General features: G+C 35.7%; 1 protein-coding gene across 2 annotated transcripts; it reads right to left on the bottom strand.

Annotated features, from left to right (window-relative positions):
• Positions 1-298: 298 nt before the first annotated feature.
• On the bottom strand, positions 299-4611 carry LOC110655808 (probable protein phosphatase 2C 55). Of its 2 annotated transcripts, none has more exons than XM_021812259.2 (6): positions 4263-4611; positions 2950-3861; positions 2352-2676; positions 1503-1652; positions 981-1271; positions 299-639 (listed from the first exon to the last, which is right to left on the bottom strand). In XM_021812259.2, the coding sequence occupies exons 2-6, from the start codon at positions 3711-3713 to the stop codon at positions 622-624; spliced, it is 1548 nt and encodes a 515-aa protein (XP_021667951.1). In that variant the 5' UTR covers positions 3714-3861; positions 4263-4611; the 3' UTR covers positions 299-621. The 2 variants fall into 2 exon arrangements, with proteins under 2 accessions (XP_021667951.1, XP_021667961.1); XM_021812269.2 differs by having other exon boundaries at positions 299-633; positions 4263-4605.
• Positions 4612-23602: the final 18991 nt, after the last annotated feature.

Here is a 23602-nt window from a genome sequence, read left to right as displayed (position 1 = left end):
AAAGAAATTTATCAAATAGCAGAAATTCATCATTTTATATTCAATAACCAAGCTTAAATTTACTAAAAACCACAATAACATAAAATAAAACAAATAAACCTAGCTCCAATGATATTTACTTAGAAAAGACCAAATGTACATATAATTTTCATAAATCAACGCGGCAACGTTTGTTTAATGAATTCAATTCATTTTCTTTTAGAATTATATTTTTTAAAAAATAATAATTTTCTAGAAAAGTAATATCAATATTTAATATTTTATATTTAATTATAATTCTATTTTACACCAAATAATATGAACAAAAGTTTAATTTGCAACTAAAACAGTATCCCACACAATCAAAATGACTTAGAAACTATTATTAATTAATTCAACTAACCCCGTTGGCAGTAGCTGGAATTGCACATGGTCCAGCAAGCCCGTCTGTTGTCTTTAGCGGCAAAATAATAAACCATAATAGATAAGGAAATAACTATTTACATCAACTGTACTTTTGACTGTAGAAAGCACCTTCGATCAACGTTCAAAGCTCAACAAAATCCGATGCCCACAGCATACGAATTGATTTTCCTATCAACAAAACTGGATCCATGCAAATCCTTAAGAAGGGAGAGATAATTATGAAGATTGCTGTTCCTACATAATTTGAAACAGAAGGACATTAGCATTCGCAACATAAAAGAAATCCATATTGCTTAAGGCAGATAAAGAGCATGCATGAAACATTTTGAGCATCATAAAAATTATTACAACATAAAAAACCCAGTTACTTGGAGTTATTTGCGATAGACAGTAATGAGCATGCAACACTGAAATTATGTGAAACAGAACACATGGCTCTACATATTTCTCTAGTGCTAACTGCCAACCATGCTAAACTAGAATCATTAACGAGGCGAAAGAAAATTAGAGTTGCATCTGGAAAAGAAATTATAAAGAATAGCAAGTGTAAACATGCTTGAGATAGGTAGTCGTACATCTTCAGAACTGGCAATATATGAAACAACAACAGTAATGTCATCAAGCTTGCCACCATAATAGCGAAATCCAGCATCTTGGGCAGCAGTGGAAAATGGGGTTTGCCTGTCTTTATCTTGTGCTCGTTGTCGTGCCAATGCAGCTATTTTCTGTGCTGTCACCTGAGGCCCTAAGGCAGCTCTTGTCGCATGAACCACCACTGCATTAATCTCATTGTTGTACAAGTTGTCAAACAAACCATCTGTTCCAGCAACTATAACATCCCCAGGAGCAACAGCAATTGTAAAAACCTGAAACAAACGGGCTTCACTTGTCTAATCATTCCATAAATCAAAGTTATTCTAATAAAAAAATGCTTAATAGTGTGCTTGCATTTGATTACCATTGTTTTGGATGGATTATAGAACCAAATGTCAGAATAGAATCCCAATTTTATATATAAAACATTCAATAATTGTTAAGAAAAAAAATGCTTGATTAAGTTATTTCACCTAACTATAAGAGAACATGCACAAACTAACCTGACCAGAGCTAGGTAGATCACCATTGTTTCCACTCTCTAGTTGATAGGTGAAATTAAAATCATGCTGCTGCACAGGAGAGCGGAATACAGTGCATCCATCTCGAACCACTATAAAACCACTATCCCCTAAATTGATAGCGTGGAGACCCTAAAAAATATCAACATTTTTTGCTAATAATTCAGTAATAATATCTTGTTTCAACTTTCAAGAAAGTGAACAACCAGAAGTCTCACTATGTGGAAGTGTGGAGTAGCATTAAATTGGAAGTTGTCATGAATAGACAAGTAAAATTTGAATGTGAAATCAAATCAAAAGGAGAAACAAGTTAGAAAATGCCCACATATCAACAAGGTAGGAAGTAATAAAGTTCCCTTTCAAGTTCATCAAGCCACCACAAGCCATAACTGTTATGGTGAATTAAGGGGTATAGTATTTTTATGAAAATGTAATACTGAATTCCTAAATAGATGACATCAACTGAAATTGAGTTCCTATAAATCAGGTAATGATAGGGAATTTCCACTACTATAATAAATAATTGTAGTAAAATTAAGCAGAAATATCAATGAGGATGAAAACAAATGCAAGAATTAAAGAGGCATATGATTATGCAAAGTAGGACAAGATGAAGAATGGGGCTCAACATGCCCAACTCCATTTAGTAATTTAACAAAATAACAAATCTAAGGATTTTCTCAAACTAAAGAAAAGGCTGCATAGTCTTCACCATGACTAAAAAGAGATGATATACTCCAAGACTCACAGTTATTCCAAAAAGCTATTCATCATCACAAACTGGCAGTGCAGATACTGAAAATAAAGGATATCAAAATGAAAATGTCATACCTCATCTGTGAGTGCTATGATACAGGCTGTTGAGGAACCCTTGGCTTTTGTGCTAGAGTGAGCTTTCTCTAAGACCCTTGCTGGGTCAATTAAACCTTTGGGTTCCTGTTGAATAGCAGATACTGAATTAGACATGAGTTCACGAGAATACTGCCCTGCATCAATGCCAAGATCTGCCCAACCACCAACACCGTCAGCCACACCTATTGCTTGTTCATTTGAACAAATGAAATGAGCATCCTCTCCCCCAGTTTCTTCCTTATCAGGATGGGGCAGGTAGCAAGATCCTGAGATTAGCTTCAGTGTTTTGCCAGCAGAACTCTTCCTGAAGTCAATTTCAAGCAGCACATGCATAAGTGCTCAAAGTTCTATTGTTAGATCCAGCCATTTACACTCATTAACATTTCTTGGGTTTCTTTTTTTTTTTTTTTTTTGAAAAATTTCTTTTTTTTTTTAAAAAAAAAAAAAAAGAAAAAAAAATCCTTCCTTCAAACACGTGGTGCAATGTAACTAAATAATTCATATTTCTAAGCCAAGCATTGAAAAGATGCAACAAAAAAATTCAATAACAGAATTATGGAAACATTGAAGAACATACTGTTCTGAGGAAACTGCAGAAGTTTCAAGCTGTTCCTCATGGGCCGAATTCTCAAAGGTTATATCAGGTGCAGTTCCAGCTGACAAACATGAAGGAGTTGAGCTGTGGAAATATCTAGATCCTGTCTCTATGTATGGAGAAAAGTCACACCATTTCTTCATGATATTGTAGCCAAAATATCCATAAATGGGAGAATCGGTGGATTGCTTTCTGTTCTTCAAACTCATACTGACATTTCTGTAACTCTGGGAACTTCTACTGTCATAAGAGATGCTGGCTTTGTTGGTTGAAAATGGAAGATGCCCACCCCTTGAAGTTAGATTCTCCTGGAAATATTCAATTATAGCCCTGGACGTACAGGTGGCCATTAGCTTATTCTGCAATTTCCCACTGCCTGGTGTTTGACTAGTATGACAAAGGGCGCGGTCAATGTGATACCCACAAACCTGAACTGACGGGCCTGATACAGAAGGTACAGAAAATGTGCGAGAAAGTGCTCCAACAACAGAGATATTCCTTCTACGATTAACTAATTGCGAATCAAATTGAGCAGCAACAAGAGTACCAGGTCTCAAAAGTGCATGTATGTCTTCAAGCGAAACAATTCGTGCAGAATGAAATAATCTGTAACTGTAAAACCGAGACTTTGCCTGGCCGACTAGAGTTTCAGTTAAATCTTGGAGCCTACACTCTTTCCCTATAATTGAACACGAAATTTCATTCTGTACTGCAGTTCTTAATCTTGAAAAATATGTAGATGGCATCTTAACCCTTTAAACAAAGAAATTTTGCTCGAACCCTTTCTACTACAAAAAACAGAACTGTTACCACCATATACAAAATACAATCTCATAACCTTCAGCACATCTATACGTTAAAATACTATCATATAAATCATCTTGCCCCACAAACCTGTAAGACAAAGAAAAGTAAGCAAATTAAGTATACCAGCCAGAATAATTTATCATAGCAAGTATGAAACTGCTCAGTAAGCAATACTATGAATCTATCACACACACACACACACACACACACACACACACAAATATATATAACCTGGTTTTTTATATATAAATTCTGGGCTCTTGTAAATTTGATTAATTACTTTCAGATCACCACTTTTAATTCAGTTAAATCAATCAAGCCAAGCAATAATAATTACACGAGTCATTCATGTTAATAAGTAATTAAAAAATCCAAAAGAACGGAAACAAAGAAAAACATAAACCAAATCAAATATATGAGTCCCTCCACAGATAAATTTCCAGAAATTTTTTTCAAAAAAAAAATCATAAATATAGAATACAACGCACCTTTATGGAAAACAACCAGAAATATAAACTGTGGAATCAGATCCTCTTATCTCGTAAATGAGCCAATAAAACAACGAAGCTTCAAAAAGTCGATGAGTCTTGAAGGAGTTAGGTAAGGAACACGAGGCTTTCTACTTCCCCTATCAGCTCTTTCTAACTCTCGCCTCTCCCGATCGCCAGAACGATAATAAGGACATAATCCAGAAAGTTAGGTTGCAAGCACAAATTTTGTGGGGGAAAGGTTGAAACCCTAATTTCACAGAAAGTGACAACGGAGTTTAAAAGCATTAAAAGGGCTTGAGGTTTTTCTTTGGACGGGTGCTCATTAAGGAAATACAATTAATTTTGGACTGGTTTGACACTGTCGATGGCGTGTTATTTACGATACAAATAGTTGTCCTAGTGATTCGATTAGGGGCAATTTGGTCTTAAATACACTTTCATAGTGCCCAAGTCAAGATATTAGCACTAGTTTCCTTGAATGCAAAGTAAAAAGTCTTGCATCCGTCTGTAATCTCCTCTACTTAAAATTTATCTTCTTTACTATCATCTCTGCTCTTCTTTCGTTAGCCTTCGTATTGGTTAACGAATTTCCCTGACTAGTCTCCACCTCTCTCTGTTTTTCTTGGTGGGTAAAAACCCGGGTTCAAATTATTTGGAGTTGAATGTTAGGCCATCTCAAGGCTTTTGCAAGTGAAAAATAAAATTGGGAAGTATGGTGAGCATGTGAGTTGAATGTCAGTCACCTGTACCCTGGAATGGAAACAATAGCCAGGGACAAAAAGAAAATATGCATTTGCTGTTTTTGTATCGCAAAACTGCGTTTTCCCTCTACAAAACTGTTTTTTGGCATTGGTTTATAAAGGCTATTTTTCTGTATTAAAATATTATTTTAAAATATTATTAAAAAAATTATTTTAAAAAAATTATTTTATTATCTTAATATCGTAACTAAAATTTATTAAATTTAACTTTTAATATTTTTTAATCAATATAATAAAAAAAAAATTAATTTCCTTAACAGCAATCCAAAATAAGCCTGATGTCTGCTGACAGAGTATGAACTTCTTTGTGTACTTCCATCTCGAATTCATCCTTCCCTGCTCTTCTTTTCTCCCACTTCTCCAATATCATCATTGTAATAAGCACCATTTTTGGCACCCAACCGTTGCAATATATAGAGAACTTAACTTCTCAAACTTGCAATCACTTAAATAAATGAGTTGAATATTTGGTTGTCCCCATATAAAAAATTACTATTTTTCGTATCTTTCCAATTAACTCATATTCATTGCAATCAGATATATATCAAACTGATCAAATTATAGACTAAAATCATAATTTTTTACAAATTACTAGTAATTTTTAAATTTAAATTGAATTGCAATCGATAGCAACAAATTAATCAAACAATATAATTAGACTCCATTTTTTTTTTTATAAAAAGATACTATTGAATTGTCTTAATATTGATTGACTCAAAACTATAAATTAAATTAAATCAAAGTAATAACTCATATTCATTGCAATCAGATATATATCGAACTGATCAAATTAGAGACTAAAATTGTAATTTTTTACTGATTACTAGTCATTTTTAAATTTAAATTGAATTGCAATCGATAGCAGCAAATTAATCAAATAATCTAATTAGACTCCATTCTTTTTTTTTTTTTAAAGACACTATTGAATTGTCTTAATCTTGATTAACTCAAAACTATAAATTAAATTAAATCAAAGTAATAACTCATATTCATTGCAATCAGATATATACCGAACTGGTCAAATTAAAGACTAAAATCGTAATTTTTTACTGATTACTAGTCATTTTTAAATTTAAATTGAATTGTAATCAATAGCAGCAAATTAATCAAATAATCTAATTATACTCCATTCTTTTTTTTTTTTTTAAGACACTATTGAATTGTCTTAATCTTGATTGACTCAAAACTATAAATTAAATTAAATCAAAGTAATAACTCATATTCATTGCAATCAGATATATACCGAACTGGTCAAATTAAAGACTAAAATCGTAATTTTTTACTGATTACTAGTCATTTTTAAATTTAAATTGAATTGCAATCAATAGCAGCAAATTAATCAAACAATCTAATTATACTCCATTCTTTTTTTTAAAAAAAAGACACTATTGAATTATATTAATTTTGATTGACTCAAAACTATAAATTAAATTAAATCAAAGTAATAACTCATATTCATTGCAATCAGATATATACCGAGCTGGTCAAATTAGAGACTAAAATCCTAATTTTTTACTAATTACAAGTCATTTTTAAATTTAAATTGAATTGCAATCGATAGCATCAAATTAATCAAACAATCTAATTAGACTCCATTCTTTTTTTTTTTTAAAAGACACTATTTAATTGTCTTAATCTTGATTGACTCAAAACTATAAATTAAATTAAATTAAAGTAATAATTCATATTCATTGCAATCAGATATATACCGAGCTGGTCAAATTAGAGACTAAAATCGTAATTTTTTACTGATTACTAGTCATTTTTAAATTTAAATTGAATTGCAATCGATAGCAGCAAATTAATCAAACAATCTAATTAGACTCCATTCTTTTTTTTTTTTTTTAAAAAGACACTATTGAATTGTCTTAATCTTGATTGACTCAAAATTATAAATTAAATTAAATCAAAGTAATAACTCATATTCATTTCAATCAGATATATACCGAATTGGTCAAATTAGAGACTAAAATCATAATTTTTTACTGATTACTAGTCATTTTTAAATTTAAACTGAATTGCAATCGATAGCAGCAAATTAATCAAACAATCTAATTAGACTCCATTCTTTTTTTTTTTTTAAGAAAAGGCACAATTGAATTGTCTTAATCTTGATTGACTCAAAACTATAAATTAAATTAAATTAAAGTAATAACTCATATTCATTGCAATCAGATATATACCGAACTGGTCAAATTAGAGACTAAAATCGTAATTTTTTTCCTGATTACTAGTCATTTTTAAATTTAAATTGAATTGCAATCGATAGCAGCAAATTAATCAAATAATCTAATTAGACTCCATTCTTTTTTTTTAAAAAAAGACACTATTGAATTGTCTTAATCTTGATTGACTCAAAACTATAAATTAAATCAAAGTAATAACTCATATTCATTGCAATCAGATATACCGAGCTGGTCAAATTAGAGACTAAAATCGTAATTTTTTACTGATTACTAGTCATTTTTAAATTTAAATTGAATTGCAATTGATAGCAGCAAATTAATCAAACAATCTAATTAGACTCCATTTTAAAAAAAAAAAAAAAAGACACTATTGAATTGTCTTAATCTTGATTGACTCAAAACTATAAATTAAGTTAAATCAAAGTAATAACTCATATTCATTGCAATCAGATATACCGAACTGGTCAAATTAGAGACTAAAATCGTAATTTTTTACTGATTACTAGTCATTTTTAAATTTAAATTGAATTGCAATCGATAGCAGCAAATTAATCAAACAATCTAATTAGACTCTATTCTTTCTTTTTTTTTAAAAGACACTATTGAATTGTCTTAATCTTGATTGACTAAAAAATATAAATTAAATTAAATCAAAGTAATAACCACTTCAAATCAAACCATAACGATTTAAATTGAATTCATGACAACTCACAATAGTGTAGCAATTCTGGAGATGAAAAAGAAATTAAAATAAAATTGGAAAGAGTGGGTGGGTCACAAACTCACCTTTAATTGCTCCATTTCTCGCCCCTAAGCTCAGCGAGTCCCTCTCCCAAGAGCTGTTTCGACAAAGGAGATCCATGTGTGTTCGTAAGAATGCCTGGGTCTGCTGTTGCCAAACTGGGCTTGGGTCCAAACCAGTTCCATACGTGCTAGACCAGGTATGGTAAGCTGGAACCACTCGGTGCAGGACGTTGTGGTCGTGTGATATTTACGACTTCGTTTCCGCCGTCTTACGTCTCATCTCCTACGAATTCCCTATGATCGGACGGTAACCTGTAGAGAATATTTAACTTATAGCGGGAAATTAGTTAGGCAAGTAGTAGTAGTGCTGAGCTGGAATACAGCTAGTAGAGAGTTTGTTATGAGAAGTTACTTGTCTGTAGCAGTTGCATTGCGTGCATTATTCTTGTATATAAAATACTGAGCAGTTATCAATAAGATCCAGAATTTCCCATACAATACTTGTTTTTTCCTCTATCGTAAGATAACCTAGGCCTCCTATGCCTTGCTTTCGGATGTGGCCTTGAATTTTGCAGGGAACCCATACTATCGAGTGTACAAGTTTAGGAGATATAGTAAAACAAATTGCAGCAAATTGTTAGTTGCAGACTTTCATGAGGAGAATATTGAGGCATACCGTCAGGAAATTAATTGGAGGATGATATGTTGGTGATACCACAAAGAGAATTGCGAATGATGATAGTTATAACAATTTTCATCTCAGCCATGGCTAAACTCTGTCCCACACCCATTCTAGGGCCTGAATTCCACGGGAAAAACATGGCTGAATGTTTTCGAGTTTCACTGAATCTCTGAGGACTTAACTTGTCAGCATCTACCATCCATATTCTAAAGTTTAGATGAGCCTTGCTTAAGGCCAGCGCAAGTTCTTATCCTGCAGGAATTTCAAGGTCCCCTAGCTTAATTTCTATGCTTAATTGCCTAATCAAACCAACAAATGGAGTGTAGAGTCGAAGTGTTCCATTTAATATCATGCTTATCTGTTTGATATAAGACGGATAAGCAACAACAAAAAATGTGAGAAACAATAGAGAATTTTTCTTTTGACAAATTTAAAATTGAACTTACAATCTCAAGTTCACCAAGAATATCTGCAGTGGGAAGCTCTCTGCAAACTTGAATTACTTCTTCCAGGGCTTTGATTTGCCATTCTTGATGCAATGCAGTCTGCAGATCTACCAGCCACTGCTTTTAAAACCCATATAGTGGTGCAGACTGAAAGTTCTTCACATAAAATTCTTTTAAAAAAAGCCATAGTGTAATATTAAACTTTTTGTACTTCCCCTGAAACATTGTTTAACAATTAACTGCACTGTGTCGATGATTAATTAAGTTCTCTTATGTAGAAAGTTGCAGAAAGTTGTCGATAAATAAAGGACAATCGAGCATTCCAACATAGCTCAGCCTTAGATTCCCTACCGTATGCAATTATGTATTTAGACTCACTATCCTAGAGGACTGAAGGATACACCCGATAGGGTCCTGAATTTGATGTGTTAATTAATAAACTAATCTTTTTATTATCATTCTTCAATTTTTATTTATAAATTTATTATTAAAGTATGTAATATCTTATATAATAAATTAAAAAAAAAATAAAATTTAAGTTTCAATTAAATATAAGTTTATTCATTAAACCGAGGGTTTTGCGAAACAAGCTCTTCGTCCTCAAGTAGCTGCTTAGCCTGAGGGTTTTGCGCGCCACACCTTCTTTAAATTCCCACCACCAGTGTTCATCAGAAACCTCCTTAATCATGCCCAGATCGGATGTAGCCAACTTGGTCCTCTAGCTCGACCCAAGACAGCACAGGTATGTCTTTCCAATCCATATTTCCGCAACCACAAATGGTAGTGAAAACTGAAATGGAGCCACACGGTGAAGCCCATCGCGGTTCAAAGACGACGTTGATTTTCACTGAGCCTCAGCGTATAGAATGCAGACGCCCGCCGAGTTACTGGCGATCGGAATGTAGTTAGGGGCATTTACGCCTTGCTTATTGTTGTGATTGGCTAGTAATTAAACTTTAAGTTCTTTAAAATCTATTTTATTTTATTTTTATTTTAATAATTAAATTATTTTACATTTTAAAATTAAAAAAAATAAATATTTTATTTTAAAAATTTATAAACTAAAGTGTAATATAATATAAATTCATACTAAATAACTATTTTCTCAAAATTTAAGAATTAAAATAAAAAATGAGTAAAAAAAGGCACACTATTAATTAAAAATTTGATACAATTTTAGGCTGGAATATATTTTTATTATTTTTTCCCTAAATAAATAGTGGTAGGTAGAATATTTTATATCAAAATCCAATATTAAATGTTGATGGATAATTAATATTATAAGGAAAAAATTCTTTTTAAAATGAATGAAGTTAGTTAAACGTCCAAAAATTAACGTACGTGTGGATCAAGTCCAACAAATAGAATTCCATGATTTGAATTAAGACATTATGAAACAAAAGAATGACCAACTTTATTTGACAAAATGCACAAATTATCAACGTTATCGTACGTGTTAAAACATTAGTTTCAAGCCGTAAAGTTTCGAATTCATTCCATGCCAAAGCCTTGCACTGCATGTCAAAAGCCTTGCACATTCAATTATTGGATTTTGATATTTTCACAGTTGATCTACCACTTGTCAATCGTGAGGTCCACAATTGATAACTTGAGCTTCACTTTCTATTATCACACGACAATAATGATAATAAATTATTTCAAAATAATAATAATGATTGGGAAATTAAATGAATTTATAATTAATGTAAATTAAAAAATTTTAATAATATAAAATATTTTATTTATTTTTTATATTTTTAGAAATAAAATTTCTCTTCATCTTTTACTTTTTTTAATATTTTTTCTCTAATTATATATTTTTTCTAATAAATAATAATAAATTATGCTTTTATTTTCAAAGAAAAAAAATTAAATTTCTTTTTTATATTTATTTTCTCTACATACATTAAAAAAAACATGTATAATTATTTTAATTTTAATAACATATATCTAATATTTAAATTTTAATTTTGAAAATTTATTTTAATTTTACTTTATTAAAGCTTTAAGGAATATAATACATGTACTTTTTCATTTGATTAATATTTATGATAAAACAATTTTCTCTTAATCAATATTTATCATTTGTAGGCTTTTTTATTTTTTCTCTAAACTCTGTAACAATTGACAAAAATCATGTATATTACATAAAATGTGTAAAGTCTGCCCTTTAATCTGGCTGTGTTAGTTAAAAAAATATGGTTGGTTAATTATATGATTAATTTTAATTAAATTAAATTAAATTATTTATCTCACTTTTAATTTTAATTTCAGACTTTAATAAATAAAAATAATTTTAATTTAATTTAAATTAATTAATTATTATTTAATTTAAAATTAATTTAAATTTTATCTATGATACGAAATTGAATTAGACAGTGACAGATAAATTAATATGCTTATTTAGTTTGAGTAAATAAAATGAATCTATATGAATTCAATTCAATATATGTTTTAATCAATCAAATAAACTGAGCATGCGACATGTCATATTGATTGTATCAATTATAAAAATTATAATTTAATTGATTTAATTTAATATATATTTAAAGAGTATAATCCACATTTATTTTTTCTTATAGTCTATATTTGTGATGAAATAATTTTCTTTTAGCCAATATTTATCATTTGCAGGCTTTTTTATTTTTTTCCCTCAACTATGCACCAATTGACAAAAATCGTATATATTACATAAAACGTATAGGGTACAACATGTCAAATTTTATGTCATTTAATCTGTAACACCCCAAAATTTTAAATTTTATGAGCATTTTTGGTATTTTAATTTTATTTAAATTTTAGAAATTTTTTTGAGATTTTTCGGATTTTAAAAATCGGGTTCGATTTTCTGAAAATATAAACTTTGATGAATTTTAAAAATTAATTTAAAGACCACGTGGCAAAACTAAAAATATATTTGGAGTCTATGTATTTTTCTGAGTTTTCTGAAATTTTTTCGGAATTTTTGGACCTCGTTTTCGGTACCGAGGCAGAGTAAAAATTCAAAATTTTGTATTCTGAATCGAACCGGCCGAATCGAACCAGACCGGATAGGACCGGCCTTTTCCTTCTTCCCTTTTTCTTCCCCGCGCGCGTCGTTCCCTCTCCCTGTTCTCTCTCTTTTCTCTCTCCTCCCCTCCCCTGCCGCCGGCCAACCGCCTCCCCTGCGTCCCCCCCTTGCCGGCGCCTCCCTATCTATCCCGTAGGCCACGCCCCAAACGGCCGGAAACGCGCGCGAACGCCCCTCCCCTGCGTGCGCGACGTTTCGGCTTTCCCAGCCAAAATCCGGCCGATCCGGCCACCAATTGGACCGGGACTTGTGTCTAAAATCATCTACTCGGCGAGAGCTTTCTATAGACACCAAGAACGCCGAAATCCATTGAGCGGTTTGTCCAATTTTTGCTCGGGAAGTTTTTAGCCTATTTCGACTTTTGGGCTAGATTTCTCGAAAACCGTGAATCCCACGAGAAAACCGAGGCTACCAGCACGCTCCACTCGTCAAGAGCTTCGCAACGACATAAATTTCAAATTTTTCCGACACCGTTTTTCGGTGGGTCCCACGGAACTTCGCAGTGTTTTTTCGAGCATTAAATGAGCTTAGAAAATTCTGAAAAATTTATGTACTAACCCCCGTGTTATGAGCTTCGTGTAGGTATCATCGATTCGCAGAAATTCGACGATTGGCCAAGTGCGTGAAATTCGGCGAACGGACCGATCTGGAAAAGTCTCCGAATTGGACCGAGGTTTTGGCTACCCCCCATTGTCAGACGTCCCGAGTGCGTCCCCGAAGTCGGAATCGGCAAAGGTAAACCCGAACCTTGCTTTTTCGTAAATTTCTAGTGCTTAAATAGGATTAAAAATCCGTAAAATATTCGTGGTAGCTTAAAAAATTATGATTCTTTTTGCAATAGCTTAGTAATATTGCTAAGGACCGCGGGGCAAAGTTTTAGAATTTTTAGAGCTGATTTGGGCAGTTTTTGCAAAAATGGTCAATTATAGGGACTAAATTGAAATTTTACATATTATGATGGATGATTGATTTGATGGGCCCAGGAGGGGCTGTGTGATGTGATTGAGTTGTGGATATATGGATTGTGAGTATAGAAGTGTATTTTGAACCCTTTTGCAGGTTGGGTAGGTCCTAGGTATATGGGAGACTCTGCTGGATTTTCGGCACGACTTAGGACGTATTGGTCTTTTTCTTTGTTTGTATTGAGTCAAATTTATTAAATGATTGTAATAAAAATTTTCAGGTGAGCCGGGACAGCCTTCTTCCTCCGCCCAGCCGCCTCAGTAATCACCGTCAAGTCTGTGAGTAAAATATTAATTTTAATTGTAATTTCGATATTATTATATGTTCAGCATGCCCATGCATCACTTATATGCATATATTTATGTAGTTAAACTCTAGGCACGATTTATGTTGCATTCATAACTGTTGATGTGCCATGGATGTTGTTGTGGTAATTTGGAGCAGTGTGCGTGCGTTGGCGTGCGTGTGATGTGGTGTGGACTATGGATAGGACGGGGTAGTCACGGCTTGAGTAATTCGCTGGGACCCGATCCTTCGAGGTGTAGTCACGGCTTGAGTAATTCGCTGGGACCCTCGATTTGGTTATTAAGTGGAAGTCCGAGCTTGAGTAATTCGCTGGCACCAGGTTGGATTTAAGAGAGCTGTATAGGGGATCAGCTCCCATATGTTATGATTGATACTACAGGGTGTGTGAGTGCTCCAAATTACCTTTTTGATGCTATGATGTGAATTTATTGCTGATGTTGCACTTCATTCCACAGGTTGCATTAGTTTTAGATAGTTATAGAGATTATGGTTAAAATTGATATTTTACTCTCTGAGTCGAACGCTCACTCCTGTTCAAAAATTTTCTGAGCCACGGAGGATATTTTTGAGGTTAACCTGCTTTCTCCCTCGCAGGTCAATTATTACTGTTTGTATAAACTTGTTAAATCTTAGAATTTCCGCATGTGTTAGAAATGTTTATTTGATTTGGGTCTGTAAACTAAATTATTATTTTGGGACCTGTAAACTTAATATGCTATGCATGTTTGATGGATTGGATGAGGGAGCTGAGCTCCCATTTATTTTTATGTTGATGAGTATGTGGAGGGTGAGCTGAGCTCCCCAAATGACTATATATTGTGTTTACAGGTCGGGTGAGTCAAAAACTCCCCGTTGGAAAGTCCATTTTTATGGCCGGACTCTGTCCGTTTGTTTTCTTGAAATTGGGCCCAAATGGGCCTTAGAATTGGGTAAATGAACAGTTAGGCTTACTACGGGCCTCGGGGGCTTTAGGCTGGCCCAGGTCCTAGTGCCGGTCCGGCCCATAGGTTGGGTCGTGACAGATGTGGTATCAGAGCTTAGGCTCCAGATTCTTAGGGAATGTTTGTCTAAAGTGTTGGGAAGAGTCTACTAGGAGTCACATGCGGAAAAATAGGGTCCACATTCGTCTTGCATTGTCGTCTTTGCTTCTAGTTTATGCCCCATATATTGTGTATAAATATGAGTCTATAGAGCTGTGTAATGTGCAGTTTTGAATTTTGTGGGCTAATGCTGCTGAATTTCAGGAAAATGCGTAGAAGCAGGAGAGCTGCCACTGCACCAGAACCAGATGTGCCTGACGAGGTGTCAGCACAGGATGAGGCGCCTGCCCCGAGGAGGCGGGGTAGGAGGCCTAGAGCTGCTCAAGTAGAAGAGCAGCTGCCCACAGTTCAGGAATAGTCTTTTATGGCACAGGGTCCCATGGACCCCATGGCAGCTACTCTAGCTGGTCTGCAGAGAACCATCGATATGATGGCGCAATATATGGTACACCCTCCACAGCAGCAGCAGTCCACCGCACCAAGAGGGGAACCTTACAAACAGATCATAAATTTTAAGAAGTTGGTGCCTGGTACTTATGATGTGTCAGACGATGCATACCGGTTTTTGGATTCCTATGACGGCAGCGAGAATTACTGATTGGTGATAGAAGACTGATAGAGTGTATGCAGCATGTCATGGGGCCTATGCCTAGACAATGGATGAATGACTACGTGTTACCCCGGATGGAGGGTTTGACATGGGCTCAGTTTGTAGAACTTTTCATCAATCAGTTTATGCCAGAAAGCTTCAGAGATCAGAAACAGTGGGCCTTTGAGGCCCTAAGATAGAATGGCAGGTCTGTAGATGAATATGCTACAGAATTTCTGGAATTGAGCAGATATGCCCCTACAGCAGTAGCTACAGAAACTATGAAGGTGAAGAAGTTCCTAAAGGGGCTTGACAGGAGGTATGCGAACCTGGCCATGATGTCGGATCAGTCTTTTGATGTGGTGGTTGATCGAGCCAGACAGATTGAGATTAGCTATGCTGTGGATGACAGCGGAAGAGCAAAAAAAAACAAAGCAGAGGGTTCTTCAGGTGTTCCCCAAATGGGTACTCCTGATAGTGGTGGCCAGAGTAATTACCGAGGAAAGGGTAGGAGCAAGAAAAGTTGTTTTAGACACAGACCACGAGGATTGCACGAGTGCAGATCCAAGGTGGTCACGGTTCGAGTACAGCCTGGTGCAGTTCAGGATCCTCCTTGGCACCTTGTGCACAGTGTGGAAGAGGACATTCAGGACCTTGTTTGATGGGATTAGGAGTATGCTTCAGGTGTGGCCAACCAGGTCACTTTGCTAGAGAATGCCCCGTGTTCAGCGAGCCACAGATGGGGTCACAAGGTTCTGTTGCGAATGTTCCTTGACAATTGTATCCGGGTGCTTCCAACATGGCAGGCAGTCAGTTCAGTGGCCAACAGGGTCGAGGACAAGGGGGACGTGGATTTGGAGGCAGATCAGGAGGTAGAAGTCAGTATCAGGGTTCTGCCACTCAGGGTAGGGGTCAAGCTCGAGTTTTCACCCTGACCCACCAGGATGCTCAAGCTTCAAATGCAGTTGTGGCAGGTATTCTTCTGGTCTATTCTTATGAGGCTCGTGTTTTGATAGATCCGGGTGCTACGCACTCATTTGTCTCCCCTGTGTTTGCCATGAGGTTGGGTAGAAACCCTACAACCTTAGAATGTCCTTTGTCGGTAGCTACCCCACTTAGTGACAACATAGATGTAGACATGGTTTTTCCGGGTAGCCCAGTAGTAGTGGATGGAAAGATCCTCCCAGCAGACTTGGTCCCTCTACCAGTAATGGACTTTGATGTAATTTTGGGGATGGATTGGTTGGCAACTCACTATGCCACTTTAGACTGTAGGAACAAAAAGGTGTATTTCCACATACCTGGTGTGGAAGAGTTTAGCTTTGATGGTGACAGGAGCGTAGCTCCATATAACTTGGTGTCAGCAATTAGTGCCAGAAAAATGTTGAGGCGTGGATGCCAAGGGTATTTGGCATTGGTGAGAGATACATCTATAGAAGGTGTCAGCATGGAAAATGTTCCTGTTATCAGAGAATTTATGGATGTCTTCCCAGAGGAGCTTCCAGGGTTGCCACCAGGAAGGGAAATAGAGTTTTGTATTGATGTTGTGCCGGGTACAAATCCCATATCCATGCCACCTTACAGGATGGCACCAGCAGAATTGAAAGAGCTAAAGGAGCAACTACAGGAGCTTTTGGACAAGGGTTTTATACGTCCGAGCACTTCACCTTGGGGCGCTCCTGTTCTATTTGTGAGAAAGAAGGATGGGTCATTGAGGTTGTGTATCGACTACAGACAGCTGAACAAGGTGACTGTGAAGAACAAGTATCCACTTCCTCGGATCGATGATTTGTTTGATCAGCTCCAAGGAGCTAGATTCTTTTCCAAGATAGACCTGCGATCAGGCTGTTTCTAGAAGCTTAAGGAGTGTCTAACCACTGCCCCTGTATTGACACTACCTGTGAGTGGTGAAGGATACACCGTGTATTGTGACGCCTCCAGAGTTGGCCTAGGGTGTGTTTTGATGTAGAGTGGAAAGGTAGTGGCTTATGCTTCAAGGCAGCTGAAGAGGCATGAGCAGAACTACCCCACCCATGATTTGGAAATGGCGGCTGTAATCTTTACACTTAAAATCTGGAGACACTACCTGTATGGTGAAGTGTGCGAGATATACACCGACCACAAAAGTTTGAAGTACATCTTCCAGCAGAGGGATTTAAACTTGAGACAAAGGAGATGGATGGAGCTTCTGAAAGACTATGATTGCACCATCCAGTACCACCCTGGGAAGGCCAATGTTGTAGCAGATGCCTTGAGCAGAAAATCTTCTGGCAGTTTGGCGCACATTTCAGTAGAGAAGAGACCATTGATTCAGGAGGTACATGAGTTGATGGATCAAGGTTTAATCCTAGATCTTTTAGATGAGGGGGTATTGTTGGCTCACTTTTCAGTGAGGCCAGACTTGAGGGACAGAGTTAGAGTTTCCCAGCACAGAGACCAACAATTGATGAAGATTATAGAGAGAGTACAGCAAGGTGAAGGTGGTGAGTTTGGATTTGCCAATGATGGCGCCCTAGTACAAGGTTCTAGGATATGTGTGCCCGATGTAGACAACCTCAGGAATGAAATCATGCGAGAGGCACACTACACACTGTACAGTGTCCAACCAGGTTTCACCAAGATGTACCACGATGTGAAAGATAGCTATTGGTGGAATGGCATGAAGAGAGACATAGCAGACTTTGTGTCCAAGTGCTTGACTTGTCAGAAGGTGAAGTTTGAACACCAGAGACCGTCAGGGAAGCTGCAAGAGCTCCCTATCCCAGAATGAAAGTGGAAAATGATCACTATGGATTTTGTGACTGGGTTGCCTCGTACCACGCGAGGATATGATTCGATATGGGTAATTGTAGACCACTTGACCAAATCAGCTCACTTCTTACCTGTGAAGACTACATATTCTGTGGCATAGTATGCCCGGCTCTACATTCGAGAAATAGTCAGATTGCATGGAGTTCCGGCTTCCATAATATCTCGACGAGGGCTGATTCACTTCTCGGTTTTGGAGAAAGTTGCAGGAGGCACTTGGCACACAGTTGAACTTCAAGACGGCTTTCCACCCTCGATGCAGACGGCGATGCGAAAGGACAATCCAAACACTGGAAGACATGCTTCGCATGAGTGTCTTGGATTTTGGAGGTCAATGGGATGAGCAGCTAGCTTTGGTGGAGTTTGCCTACAAAAACAGTTATCACTCCAGCATAGGGATGGCACCCTATGAGGCATTATATGGAAGAAAGTGTAGGTCTCCTCTGTGTTGGACAGAAATGGGGGAAGCGAAGGTGCATGATATAGACCTAGTGCAAGACACTTGAGGTAGTTCCTTTAATCGTGAACGATCAAAAACGACCTTGATGAAGCGTAAGAGTTATGCACCCGCACGAAGGGATGTGGAGTTTGCGTGGGCGACTATGTATTTCTTAAGGTTTCTCCAATGAAGGAGTCATGAGATTTGGAAAGAAGGGCAAGTTGGCACCTCGGTATATTGGACCTTTTGAGGTTACGGATAGAGTTGGAGCGATTGCCTCACGGTTGGAGCTACCACCCAACCTTTCTCACGTTCATCCGTGTTTCACATCTCCATGCTCAGAAATACATTCCCGATCCTTCTCATGTCTTCGCAATGGATGTGATAGAGCTAAGGAGAACTTGACATTTGAGGAGCACTGTGCGCAGTGGACTACCAAGTGAGACAGTGAGATCCAAAGCAGATCCCTATGGTTAAGGTTTTGTGGAGGAGTCGATCGGTGGAAGAGTGCACTGAGTCAAAGCGGGACATGCGTGCAAGTACCCATATCTGCTCAATGTATAATCATGTGCTTTATTACGCCTTGTGTAAAAAATTCGAGGACTAATTTTACGTAAGAGGAGAATGTAACACCCCAAAATTTTAAATTTTATGAGCATTTTTGGTATTTTAATTTTATTTAAATTTTAGGAATTTTTTTGAGATTTTTCGGATTTTAAAAATCGGGTTCGATTTTCCAAAAATATAAACTTTGATTATTTTTAAAAATTAATTTAAAGACCACGTGGCAAAACTAAAAATATATTTGGAGTCTATGTATTTTTTTGAGTTTTCTGGAATTTTTTCGGAATTTTTGGACCTCGTTTTCGGTCCCGAAGCAGAGTAAAAATTCAAAATTTTGTATTCTGAATCGAACCGGCCGAATCGAACCGGATCGGATCGGACCGATCGAATCGGACCGGCCTTTTCCTTCTTCCCTTTTTCTTCCCCGCGCGCGTCGTTCCCTCTCCCTTTTCTCTCTCCTCCCCTCCCTGCCACGGCCCGGCCGCCTCCTGCGTCCCCCTCACGGCGCGCCTCCCGGTATCCCAGGCCGTGCCCGCCCAAACGGCGGAACGCCCGCGACGCCTGGACACCTTTTCCTTCTTCCCTTTTTCTTCCCCGCGCACGTCGTTCTCTCTCCCTTTTCTCTCTCCTCCCCTCCCCTGCCGCCACCGCCTCCTGCGTCCCCCTCTCGCCGTGTTGCCTCCCCGGTATCCCGGTAGGCCGTCGTCGCCCTAAACGGCCGGAAACGAGCGCGAACTCCCCTCCCCTGCGAGCGCGACGTTTCGGCTTTCCCGGCCAAAATCCGGCCGATCCGGCCACCAATTGGACCGTGTCTTGTGTCTAAAATCATCTACTCGGCGAGAGCTTTCCATAGACACCAAGAACGCCGAAATCCATCGAGCGGTTTGTCCAATTTTTGCTCGGGAAGTTTTTAGCCCATTTCGACTTTTGGGCTAGATTTCTCGAAAACCGTGAATCCCACGAGAAAACCGAGGCTACCAGCATGCTCCACTCGTCAAGAGCTTCGCAACGACATAAATTTTGAATTTTTTCGACACCGTTTTTCGATGGGTCCCACGGAACTTCGCAGTGTTTTTCCTAGCATTAAATGAGCTTAGAAAATTCTGAAAAATTTATGTACTAACCCCCGTGTTATGGGCTTTGTGTAAGTTTCCTCGATTCGCGGAAATTCGACGATTGGCCGGTTCATAAATTCGGCGAACGGACTGATCTGGAAAAGTCTCCGAATTGGACCGAGGTTTTGGCTACCCCCCATTGTCAGACGTCCCGAGTGCGTCCCCGAAGTCGGAATCGGCAAAGGTAAACCCGAACCTTGCTTTTTCGTAATTTTCTAGTGCTTAAATAGGATTAAAAATCCGTAAAATATTCGTGGTAGCTTAGAAAATTATGATTCTTTTTGCAATAGCTTAGTAATATTGCTAAGGACCGCGGGGCAAAGTTTTAGAATTTTTAGAGCTGATTTGGGCAGTTTTTGCAAAAATGATCAATTATAGGGACTAAATTGAAATTTTACATATTGTGATGGATGATTGATTTGATGGGCCCAGGAGGGGCTGTGTGATGTGATTGAGTTGTGGATATATGGATTGTGAGTATAGAAGTGTATTTTGAACCCTTTTGCAGGTTGGGTAGGTCCTAGGTATAGGGGAGACTCTGCCGGATTTTCGGCACGACTTAGGACGTATTGGTCTTTTTCTTTGTTTGTATTGAGTCAAATTTATTAAATGATTGTAATAAAAATTGTCAGGTGAGCCGGGACAGCCTTCTTCCTCCGCCCAGCCGCCTCAGTGACCACCGTCAAGTCTGTGAGTAAAATATTAATTTTAATTGTAATTTCGATATTATTATATGTTCAAGCATGCCCATGCATCACTTATATGCATATATTTATGTAGTTAAACTCTAGGCACGATTTATGTTGCATTCATAACTGTTGATGTGCCATGGATGTTGTTGTGGTAATTTGGAGCAGTGTGCGTGCGTTGGCGTGCGTGTGATGTGGTGTGGACTATGGATAGGATGGGGTAGTCACGGCTTGAGTAATTCGCTGGGACCCTCGATTTGGTTATTAAGTGGAAGTCCGAGCTTGAGTAATTCGCTGGCACCAGGTTGGATTTAAGAGAGCTGTATAGGGGATCAGCTCCCATATGTTATGATTGATACTACAGGGTGTGTGAGTGCTCCAAATTACCTTTTTGATGCTATGATGTGAATTTATTGCTGATGTTGCACTTCATTCCACAGGTTGCATTAGTTTTAGATAGTTATAGAGATTATGGTTAAAATTGATATTTTACTCTCTGAGTCGAACGCTCACTCCTGTTCAAAAATTTTTACAGGCCACAAGAGGATATTTTTTGAGGTTAACCTGCTTTCTCCCTCGCAGGTCAATTATTACTGTTTGTATAAACTTGTTAAATCTTAGAATTTCCGCATGTGTTAGAAATGTTTAATTGATTTGGGTCTGTAAACTAAATTATTATTTTGGGACCTGAAAACTTAATATGCTATGCATGTTTGATGGATTGGATGAGGGAGCTGAGCTCCCATTTATTTTTATGTTGATGAGTATGTGGAGGGTGAGCTGAGCTCCCCAAATGACTATATATTGTGTTTACAAGTCGGGTGAGTCAAAAACTCCCCGTTGGAAAGTCCATTTTTATGGCCGGACTCTGTCCGTTTGTTTTCTTGAAATTGGGCCCAAATGGGCCTTAGAATTGGGTAAATGAACAGTTAGGCTTACTACGGGCCTCGGGGGCTTTAGGCTGGCCCAGGTCCTAGTGCCGGTCCGGCCCATAGGTTAGGTCGTGACATAATCTGGCTAGTTTAGTTAAAAAAAATGGCCGGTTAATATTATGATTAATTTTAATTAAATCAAATTATTCATCTCACTTTTAATTTTAATTTCGGACTTTAATTAAATTTAATTATTTCATTTTTAAACAAAATTGATTTTAATTTAAATTAAATTAATTAATTATTCAATTTAAAATTAATTTAAATTTGATTTATGATAGGAAATTGAATTTTAGATAAATTAATATGCTTGTTTGTTTTGAGTAAATAGGATGAATCTATATGAATTTAATTCAATATATGATTTAATCAATCAAATAAACTGAGCATGTTACATATCACATTTATTATATTAATTGTAAAAATTATAATTTAATTGATTCAATTTAATATATATTAAGTCAATTGAATCAATTTCAGTATTTGACATGTCATATTGATTATATATTATAGTCAATTAAGCTTTTAATTTAGTCAATTGATTACGTGTAAAGTCTCATTAATCATATATATTTAAGTCAATTGTGAAATTATAATTCAGTTGATTCAATTGAATGTATATATTGGAGTCAACTGAACTAATTAGAGTATGTTGCATGTCAAATTAATAATATATTTTAGTAAATTAAGTTTTTAATTGAGTCAATTAAATTAAATTGATTATGTGTAATGTCAATACTAATTATATACATTTGAGTCAATTGAATCAATTTGAGTATGTGACATGCCACATTGATCATACATATATTTGAGCCAATTACGAAAATTATCATTTAACTGATTCAATTTGAATATGTAACATGTCACTTCAATCGTTTGTTTTAGTCAGTTGAGATTTAATTGAACTTTAATTGAATTAATTAAATCAATTAATTATTTGTGATATCACATTGATCACATATATTAGAGTCATAACAATTATCATTTAATTGATTCAATTGAATATGTATTTTAGTAAATTAAGTTTTTAATTGAGTCAATTAAATCAAATTGATTATGTGTAATGTCAATACTAATTATATACATCTGAGTCAATTGAATCAATCTGAGTATGTGACATGCCACATTGATCATATATATATTTAAGCCAATTACGAAAATTATCATTTAACTGATTCAATTTGAATATATAACATGTCACTTCAATCATTCATTTTAGTCAATTGAGATTTAATTGAGCTTTAATTGAATTAATTGAATCAATTAATTATTTGTGATATCACATTGATCACATATATTAGAGTCATAACAATTATCATTTAATTGATTCAATTGAATATGTATTTAAATCAATTGAATTATTCTGAGTATATAACATATCACATTGATCACATATTTTAGTTAATTAAACATTTAATTGAGTAAATTGAATCAACTGATTATGTATAATATCACATTAATTACGATTATCATTTAAATGATTCAATGAAATATATATTTTAGTTAATTAAATTAATTGAGTATGCGACATCACATTGATCATATATTTTAGTTAATCATATATTTTAGTTAATTAAATATGTGACATGTTACATTGATCATATATTTTAGTTAATTAAACATGTGACATGTTACATTGATCATATATTTTTGTCAGTTGAGCAATTAACTGAGTAAATTGAATAAATTGATTATATAACATATCACATTATGTTAATTGACCATATAATTTTGAATCAATTAAATCAACTCACTTTATATATTTTGAGTCAATTGTGATGATTATTATTTAAATGATTCAATTAAATATATATTTTAATTAATTAAATTAATTAAATATGTAATATATCACATTATATCGTATTATTCATATATATATTTGGATCAACTATAACAATTATTATTTAAATAATTCAATTAAATATATATTTCAATCAATGTGACATTAGATTGATTAAACATTTTAGTTAATTAATTATTTAATTATTTTAATCGAATAAAAA

The sequence above is a fragment of the Hevea brasiliensis genome, chromosome 12 (genome assembly GCF_030052815.1).
Source record: "Hevea brasiliensis isolate MT/VB/25A 57/8 chromosome 12, ASM3005281v1, whole genome shotgun sequence".
NCBI lineage: Eukaryota > Viridiplantae > Streptophyta > Magnoliopsida > Malpighiales > Euphorbiaceae > Hevea > Hevea brasiliensis.
This window is presented reverse-complemented; position numbering and strand designations above follow the sequence as displayed.